General features: G+C 43.4%; 2 protein-coding genes across 2 annotated transcripts; one reads left to right on the forward strand and one right to left on the reverse strand.

Moving 5' to 3' along the window:
* The first annotated feature begins 266 nt into the window (after positions 1–266).
* LOC123061383 (light-harvesting complex-like protein OHP2, chloroplastic) lies at positions 267–1553 on the forward strand. Its single transcript, XM_044484467.1, has 2 exons — positions 267–819; positions 1278–1553. Exons 1-2 carry the CDS (start codon positions 389–391, stop codon positions 1390–1392), a joined length of 546 nt encoding a protein of 181 aa, XP_044340402.1. The 5' UTR covers positions 267–388; the 3' UTR covers positions 1393–1553.
* Positions 1554–2163: 610 nt separating this feature from the next.
* Positions 2164–5607, reverse strand: LOC123061382 (putative pentatricopeptide repeat-containing protein At5g09950). The gene has a single exon (XM_044484466.1). The coding sequence runs from the start codon at positions 5492–5494 to the stop codon at positions 2318–2320; it is 3177 nt and encodes a 1058-aa protein (XP_044340401.1). The 5' UTR covers positions 5495–5607; the 3' UTR covers positions 2164–2317.
* Positions 5608–9925: the final 4318 nt, after the last annotated feature.

Consider the following 9925-nt stretch of genomic DNA (forward strand, 5'->3'; position numbering starts at 1 on the left):
CTGGGGACTACTGACTGGGACAATCGCAACACGCAGACCAGGAGGCAGGAATGTCTGAACATGCTGCGCCCATGTCGAGTCCCTGCAAACCTCACAAAGTAATCCGCAACTCGCCATCGAACACCTGCCGCTTCGCCTCCCGCGCATCCCCAACGTCTTGGTTCCCCCACCCGATCAAAAAGAAAAAACGTCTTGGCTCCCCCAGAGAGGGGAAGAGACCTGGGCTTGGTAGGCACCACACACTCTTATCCACAATGGCCAGGCCGGTGTGTGTCCAAACCTTCTCCACGCGTTCCCTCCTTCCCTCCCACTCTCTTCCCCTCCGTCTCTCTCTTCCTTCCTGCCATCCAAGAGACAATCAAGAACGCCAAGCAGCTCAAACCAAGCAATGTCTTTGGCACCTTCCATCCCTTCCATCAAGGTGAAGGTGGGACGCATCGTCCCGCCGCCTCCGTACCGGGCATGCAGGTCGTTCGCCGTGATCAGAAGCTCCAAGGCCGAGGGGCCCAGGAGACCCGCGGCGCCTCCACTGTCGCCGCCCCCGCCTATGCCTCCCAAGACGCCAGCTCTGTCCACCCCTCCGAGCCTGTCCCAGCCACCGACCCCAGTGAAGCCAGCACAGCCATCACCTCCTCCTCCCGAGACCAAACCGGCAGTGGCTGCCGCTGCGACGCCACCGGTGGGAGGGGTTGTGACGTTCGAGTACCAGAGGAAGGTGGCCAAGGAACTACAGGAATACTTCAAGAAGAAAAAGCTGGAGGAGACCAACCAGGGACCCTTCTTTGGGTGGTTGGCCAAGAATGAGATTGCCAATGGAAGGTAAATGCAAGTTGCATGAAATTTAAGCATTACATGCTTTATTTATTGGATTTTCTAACTAGCAATCAGGGGATGAAACGGAATAATCAGTTCGTGAAATAGCAATATCTACTAACATAGTATGTACTAAATTGCAAATTGATGGTCCACAATAATCAGGGTGTATAAGCTTGTAACAAATAGCACACAGCATACCCTTAACAAACAACTGATCTTGTAATTAGTTTTTGGGCATGTTAATGAGTATTCAAGAATGAGATCATGGTGAAGTTGCTGCAAATTATAATGTTCTTTTCCCCTCATGTACTTCCAAATTATACAAACAGATAGAAGGTGCTAGTAACTATGACAAGCATGTTGAAATGCAGGATGATACGGATTTAATGTTAAAAGTTGTGTTAAAAAGTTTAAGATTGCTTGTTCCTGCATCGTGATTTTGGTTATAAAAACTTCTGCAGATGGGCTATGTTTGGGTTTGCAGTGGGGATGCTAACAGAGTACGCAACAGGCTCGGATTTCGTTGAGCAAATGAAGATCCTTCTCTCCAATTTTGGGATTGTGGATTTGGATTGATGGCTCATGTTTGACGGTGTTGTTCTGTATAAGTCTGAAGTATAATCTATCTTCTTTCATCCAACGTATAGAAAGATCAATCTTGCACACTATTATATCCTTGAGTTTCATTTGTGTTGTCATGTCAGTTTTGATGAATGTAAAATTCACTTTCCAGCTTACTTGTTTGTTAATACTACATGAATTTACTCAAGAGTAATAAAATGGATATTTGATTAACGTACATGGTAAAGGGTTATCTAGAATAATTGCAGGGTTTCAATCCTAAATTAGCTTTCTGGCCAAAGAACAAGTCACGTAGTTTGAGTGAGTTGAGTTAGTTGGTCCATAATATTTAACTAAGCTGGGTGACTATTTCAAAACCATATATCAAATCGGTTTTCTTGTTTTTGCGATCAAAGATATTATTACCATAGAGTATAATATCATGTCTACACCACGATGTACTGAAGATATAGTGAGACTTATAAACTGATGGTTTGTGCAAAAAGTGAACTTGGTTGCCTGGAACAAAACAAGCTATTCACACCGACTATGGATGCATCACAAATATAAAATATTACCCTTCGTGGAGTATGCTATACATGGATACTCACTGAAGAATGCCTACAGTTAAGCAGAGCTTCCAGATTGCTAATTCTAAGCCGCATAGGAGTGTTCATATAGCACCAAACTGCATCAACTAAGTCAGTATTCATGTTATAGTCAAGTAATATGCTATTTGCAAGGTTAGGGATCTTTTTGCATCTTGGGATAGGAGGCGGCCATAAATTCACGGTAATGGAACAGATTACATGTACCTTTGAATAGCAAAACTGACCTCAAATTCGAGATAAGTTAAAAACACCATGTACCTGGTTGTCTGGTACGACAAAGTCCGAAGAGGTTAACAATAGCTTGTCACTGTTACCATCTTATGAACAAGCTACCAGTAATCCCCACAAGAACACTTACCATCCTCAAAATGGTGGAATCGGATGGCATCCCTTAAAATGATTTGCCGGCCAATAGCGTGAGATATGTACCTAAATGCCGTGTGACAATCTCCACAAACCCGAAGGTTCTTCATGATTCTTATGGGGACACCTGAGGAGGAGCGAGTCAAAACAAAGGCAACTGTAAGCTTTTCACTATGATAATTTAGCAATTCCTCTTTGTTCTCTTCTTCAAGATCATACAGGGCAAACTCTGTCATTGGAACATAACCAGCACTCCTTATCTTCTGAATCAAAACACTCAGCTTTTCATATATTTCTTTGGTGTTCGGATGTGATCTATCTCCAGCAATAAAGGTATGAACCCCATCACCTAGGGTTACCCAACTGCGACCAGCCTCTTTTTTCACTGCTGCTCCCCCCATTACAGCTCGGGTTTTGGCTGTATCTTCCCACCTTCCTGTTGCTGCATAAAAGTTAGATGCAAGAACATAGTTTACAGGATTTTGAGGTTCTAGTTCCAAAAGCATCCTTGAAGCTTCTAGCCCCATATCTATCTTGTCCCTGTCCTTCCATTGTCGACAAGCAACTAATACAGTCCTCCATATGAGAGTATTTGGTTTCATTGGCATTCTTCTGATGTATTCTCGTATCTTGATGAGCTTGCCAGCTCGACCAAGAAGGTCTATAACACAAGAATAATGTTCAATCTGAGGTAATATACCATGGTCCTCCATCATTTCAAAGTACTCTAGACCTCTGTCTACCAATCCAGCATGACTACAGGCAGATAGAACACTTATAAATGTGACATGGTCTGGATTTGCTCCACTTTGCTGCATTTCTTCAAATATCTCCAAAGCTTTTCTTCCAAGACCATGTCTTGCATAACCAGAAATCATAGAGTTCCATGAGAACTCATTTTTCTGACTCATGGAACTGAACACCTTTGAGGCATAGCCTATCTTTCCACACTTTGAGTACATATCAACAAGAGCACTCTCAACCACAACATCAGACTCGAGCTGTGACCTAATACCAAAAGCGTGCATCTCCATTCCACGCTCTAACGCTGCCACAGAGGCACATGCATTCAGTACAATGGAGAAGGTGCAGCAATCCATCACTTGGTCACTGTGCATCATAAGCCAAACACAGTCTATAGCCTCCTGCAAATGGCCATTGTAGATGTACCCTGAAATCATTGAATTCCATGAGACAGCATCCCTTCTGCCAGAAATTTCCGAAAACAGCTGCTCACAAGAATCCATGTCTCCTGACTTAGCATAACAGGACATTAGAGCATTATTAACTGCAGTATCTTCTATAGCTACATGCTTTAGCACCACAGCATGAACCTGCTTTCCCAATTCAAGCACACACAATGGCGACAATGTAGCCAATAAGTTAACGAATGTAACTTTATTTGGGGCCAGCCCACTCCTCATCATTTTGGAGAAAACTTCTACCGATTCAGCAATAGGTGCTCGCAAATTGGCCATGACACCCATGATAGAGTTCCAGGAAACTACATCATGTTGAGCCATAGAGTTGAAAACTTCCCAGCACTCAGACCTAGCTCCACATTCTCCATACATTTTAACTAGTGCATTTGAAACAGAGGTGTCTAAATCCAGTCCCCACTTTACAGCATCACAATGCACTTGCTGGCCCACAGACAAAAGTCTCAAACTTGCACATGAACTCAAGCCACTAATTGCTGCAAAGTTTGACGGACTTATACAATCTTGTCTCATCATGCAGTACTTCATCATTGCACCTTCACAGTAACCATTCTGATCAAGAACTGAGATAATGGTGTTCCAGGAAACCCGATCCCTTGTACAAAGCGACTGGAAAACTCTACAGGCTTTATCAATGGCACCACATTTGGCGTACATATTAACCAGACTATTACTGATAGCAATTTTCAAATCAATAAGTCCAGTTCTAAGAACATGCCCATGGAGTTCCGTACCTTTCATCAACCCATCTTCTGGTACAGAAAACTCCGCTATCGCACCGAGCAACACAACATATGTGTCTGCATTGACAACAACTGAATCCCTAGTCCCCATGAAAATCCTAACTGCTTCTACACTGCAGTGCTGCTTAACCAAGCCCACGATCAAACCATTCAAGGTAACTGCATTTCTCTCTTTCAAACTGAGAAAAATGTTCTTAGCTTCATCAAGCATGCCATGTCTCGCGAATGCACTAACAAGAGCACTCCCCACATAGAGGTCACTTGAGCTGCCCGAATTGAGCACCCTTGCAAACACTTGCTCAAGCACTCTTGAGCTGCAGGAGGACACAGTTGTCGCAGTGATTAAGCTCCCAAAAGTATGCTCGTTTGGTCTCAACTCAATTGCTGAGTCATCACGCAACATTGCCGTGAACGAGGTAAATGTCGAAACCACATGCCCTTTCTTAGCATAGACAGACATCAAGGCATTCCACGTGATGATGTCCCTGACTGGTGTGGAATCAAACACCTGCTGCGCTTGGATGGGCAGACCAACAGAGCAATTACCGTACATCGAGATCAAGGCGTTGCACACCGTTGTATTCAATGCATACACAGTCTTTGATACCAATCCATGGACCTGCACCGCAAATCCCAACTTGTCTGGTCCAGCATCCTGGCACGCCCGGAGCACGCTCCCAAAGGTAAATGACGTGGGCCTGCTGCACTCGGAACCGACCCCCAGCATTGCGCGGAACACCCGGAAGGCCTCATCGGTGATCCCTGACAGCACGTACCCAGATACCAGGCAGGTCCAGGAAACGGCGTTCCGTTCCAGCATACAGTCGAACACCTGGCGCGCGCAGGCCAGACGCGAGCTTTTAGCGTAGGAATTAACGAGATGGTTTGAGAGGAAGAGATCATTGGTGAGCCCTCGCTTCACGAGCTCAAGGTGGAGGCTCTCCGGTGTAGCCTCTCCGCTGCGGCGACGGAGGAGGAGGTCAGCGTGAGGGTGCACCGGCGGTGACGATCGAGGAGGAGGGGCGGGCGAATGCAGAAGTGGGAGACGGTGGGCGAGGAGGTCACGTAGTGGCACTGGAGGTGGGAGGCGGCGAGGCGGCGGCGGGGAAGGCGATGCGGAGCTGGAGGAGGAGGAGAAGCGGAGTGTGAGGTGGGGGAACGGCGGGAGTTTGCGGTTCATGTGTTTGGCGTCTGTTTCCGGCAGAATTTCACGTTATGGTAAAATGACTCCCGCTCTCCAAGTACTTGAGAGAGCCAATTGTTGCAGATATAGCCTGGTTGTTGGTGATCAATGCAAGTAGAGGTTTTATGAGATGCTTGGTAGCATAGATTATATGCACTGAGAGTGAAAGAACTGTCCTTCTACTTGGCAGGGGCAGTATAGGGGTCATGTGAAAGCTTGCACTATCATACTTGAGGCAGTGGCTTCACAAGATCTCTGAATTTGGCACTCTTTCGTCGGCATGGCCGGATCTCATGACGACATCAACATGCTTCAGCGTTATCCGGTGTTTGCAAGGCTTGCAACAGGCAACTGCCTGAAGGTCAATGTTGATATCAATGGTCACCACTACAATAAAGGGTACTATCTAGACGACAGTATCTATCCTAAGTGGACTACTCTTGTAAAGACAATCTCCAACCTTGTAGGAGAGAAGAGGAAGAGATTTTTCCAAACACAAGAGAGTGCTACGAAGGATGTGGAGTGTGCCTTTGGTGTTCTTCAATCTCGGTGGGGCATCGTTTGGTATCCAGCTAGAATGTGGAGCACCAAAAAGTTGTGAGAGATGATGACTGCTTGTGTAATTATGCACAACATGACTGTGGAGAATGAGCGTTCGAATGAAATCTACAATCAAGGGTTTCAGTTTCAAGGTGACAATGTTGTGCATGAGCATGGAGGAGCGGCAATATTAGCATAGTTCACCGAATTTCATCATCAAATGCATGATTGACAAACTCACATTTAACTACAAAATGATTAGGCTGAGCATATTTGATCTCATGTTGGCAACCAGTAGATGTATTAGCTATTTTTTTCTTTTAAATGTATTTGAGATAATTTAAATTTTATTTGGCTTGTAAACTATGAGATGTTTATTTGATTGTGAAACGATGGTGCAGCAACGTGCTATCCAAACGCTTTCTAACCCCTTTCCACGATAGAATTTTAAACCATCGCCTTGTCTATGTGTGCGATAGGGGGCTCCTTCCCACATGACACAGAAACAGTCGACGATAGGCGGCGATGATGCAGACACGTTACCAAATATAATCGTATGCGATGCAGGAACATATCGCACACACTATATTCTGGCACATGTATGGGATTGGGGATCAATCGCCCACGTCTCTCACGAGTCAAACGTTTTTAATTGTGCGGGGAAACCAAACGGTGTTTGACATTTGACCGTTTGCGAAATAGTACCTAAGGCACATGCGCCATCACAGAAACTATGCGTGATATGTGGCCCATCCCAAATGAGTATTCTATGGCAACCGTCTGCCATGCATAACATCATCACACACGTTTCCTGAACAATCTACGAGTGGGATTGCATTTTACATTGGGCACGATTTTCTCTAAGCTCTCGTATGTGATAATGTGCTATCAAAAATAGTTGAGGATCCCTTACGCACACGTAGAATTGTTGCAAATCGTCTGTGATTTGTTGTGTATCACCGACAGTTGCGCTACGGGTGACGTGTGCTTTCCGTTGTGGATCGCACACGCTTATTTAGTTGAACCGTGTGCGCTTCATTGACCAGGTTAAAGCAAAATATCGCATTTGAATTGCCCTGGAAAAATCAAATTCACCACAATATGCAATTGAACAAATAATGTCCACAAGAAGAACATTCATAAGAATTCACAACAATATGCAATTGAACAAATGCTATCTAAATACCATTGGTTTATTGACATATGCAGTACATAATCATAGTGTACGAAATACAAAGACCTCATCACATGGAAAACAATGCATCCATGTGTATATGTTTAGGGGCTAACTCTAGTTGAATGCATGCATAGTCATTGTTGGAGGAGCAACTATGCTGAAATCTTCATTATCATCACTAAGCTTGATGTAGTGATTCAAGAAGAAGTTGCTTATAAATCTCCTAACAACCAGCAATTCACCAGCGGTGAGCGGTTCAGGGGTCATCAGTTTAAAGATTAGCTACATGATTTTTAGATCAGAATATGCCATACGAGTGGAGTAGAAGATATTAATTAAGATACAGACTTACTGGTACTAAATTGAGAGCATCGTTACAACAATCGGTAGATTTGTAGATGGAGATTATGTGTTTGCAAACATATTATCCACAAAGATTGGTCCCTACTTGTTGCTAAGGACACTTAACTTCTTTGTACAGAATTAGTCATGTAGTTGCACTGTTAGGAACAACCTAACTGTGTAAGATGTTTATTTTTTTCTTTGGAGAGAAATAGAAAATGGGTTATTTAGAAACTTGAACATATGACTAGCATAAGAAAAGGTATTTGCAAACGTTTGGATACATTTTTTCAAAATAATGGATTTCGGTGTCTTACTGAAGAAACGATCTTGTGTGGCAGAGGTAGTTCACTGTTGAACCATTCCCTGGTTTAGTTATGCACAATGACAATACACTGTAAATGAAGATGAATTTTCACATACTCAATTCTTGAACTAGATATGAATACAAATTTCAACATCAAAGAATTCAATACATATCCATGAATTGCCGAAGATGCCTGATACGGACATGAAATCACGACGCATGCTTTCGGATGATAGTGCTACGTCAAAAGAACCTGTTAAGCAGATTAAACGGACACAATGACTACGCAGAGATAGAGATGGAATAATATGTGAGTTATGTGGGCCTGGGATTAGTATCGTGCCAAAATACTCAATGTCCCTTATAAAACATATATCTGAAGCTACATGACAACACAAAGCTATTTGGCGTGGCAAAAGATGTACTGGTGTAGCATGTCTTGATTGTTTGCAATCAAGAATCCATGGATGGTTCGGATCCATTATGAAGGAAGAATATCCTCTTGATTTATTTAAAAGGAAACAACCTTGCCAAGTAATGCATGTACGCTTTTTTTAAACAACTTGAACTTTATTAATTAGAAATAATGGTTACATCGTCTATAAGGAGAGTTACACGCTTTTCCATGGGCTTCTCTATCCAATCCCTAGTCATGGAACATTTTGCTAATCTAGCAAGCTCATTAGCTACTTTATTCGCTTCTCTATTACAATGTTCAAAACTAGTGTGAGTAAAATCACAGGCCATAAAAAAACAATCCTCAAAAATTGCAGCTGCCGCTCCGACGACAATCCACTGTTCTTCATTGTGTCAATGACTTCCATATTATCAGAATTGATAATGAGACGATTGCAGTCTGCCCTTTGCGCCAAACCTAAACCAAACCTGAGTGCTAATGCCTCTGATGTTAGAGCATCTGCATAGTACTGAATCTTCCAGTTACCACCTACTATGTAGTTTCCTTTGCCGTCTCTGATAACAGCACCCGTTGTGCCCCTTAGCTGATCATGATCAAGACAAGCATCCACATTCAATTTAACAAACCCCATGGGAGGTATGCACCATCCTTCAGTCTTCCTCTTTGCTTTAGGTGATTGGGCCATTACATAATTCATTGTTATAGCCCGAATCCCCATCGAGGTTTGGGACGCCTCTTGAGACTTACCCTGATGGACTAGCTTTCGTCTATTCCACCATAAATACTATGTAGCTATAGCGATCAGTTCCCGTGCATTCCGAGAGATCAAGATAGGTAGTTCATGATCAGGCATGAGGGGTAAGAATTCAAGGACTGCCTCTCTTGCACGATCAATGACACAGGCTTTTTTACCACTTCATACAACCCCAAATGTTCCCACACTTCTTTTGCCTTCTGGCACAGAAACAACACATGTTTCGTGTCCTCCGGTCCATCCCAACATGCTGGGCGGACTAGTTGAGTTTTTATATGTCTGTGTGGCTAGTGCGACACGAGACGGTAGAGTCCCGTGAAGCGTCCACCAAATAAAAAATTTAATCTTCGCTGGACAAACTAATTTCTAGATATTACCCCAAATAGGATTAACCTTACTTCTACCCATGCCATTTGAATATTCCAATTTCCTCCCATATTGTTTGTTCCATTCCTCCACATAAGCTGATCAAATAGTGAATAAACCATTTTTGGTATAGCTCCAAGCAATAAAATACGACATATTGTGCATAGGGATCGGGATCGCTAGGACTCCATGAGCATCAATTGGCCACAACATTTGTCTCACCAACTATTCATCCCAACAATTCGTAACTGGGTCAATAAGATCAGAAACTTTTGTCAGGAGATTCCCTCTTCTAGGTGTAATAATTTTCCTATCTGCACAATTTAGGATCCATGCATCTCTCCATATGTCAATATTTTCTCCTATTCCCACTCTCCATATATATCCATTCCTGAGAGAATCCACTCCCGCCATAATGCTTTGCCAAGTAAAAGAGGAGCCCTTTTTTAGTACTGCGCTCATCAAATCGCCCTATGGGAAATACTTGGCTCTTAGGATTGTTGCATATAATGATTCAGGATTAT

This window comes from Triticum aestivum, chromosome 3A (genome assembly GCF_018294505.1).
Source record: "Triticum aestivum cultivar Chinese Spring chromosome 3A, IWGSC CS RefSeq v2.1, whole genome shotgun sequence".
NCBI classification, from domain to species: domain Eukaryota; kingdom Viridiplantae; phylum Streptophyta; class Magnoliopsida; order Poales; family Poaceae; genus Triticum; species Triticum aestivum.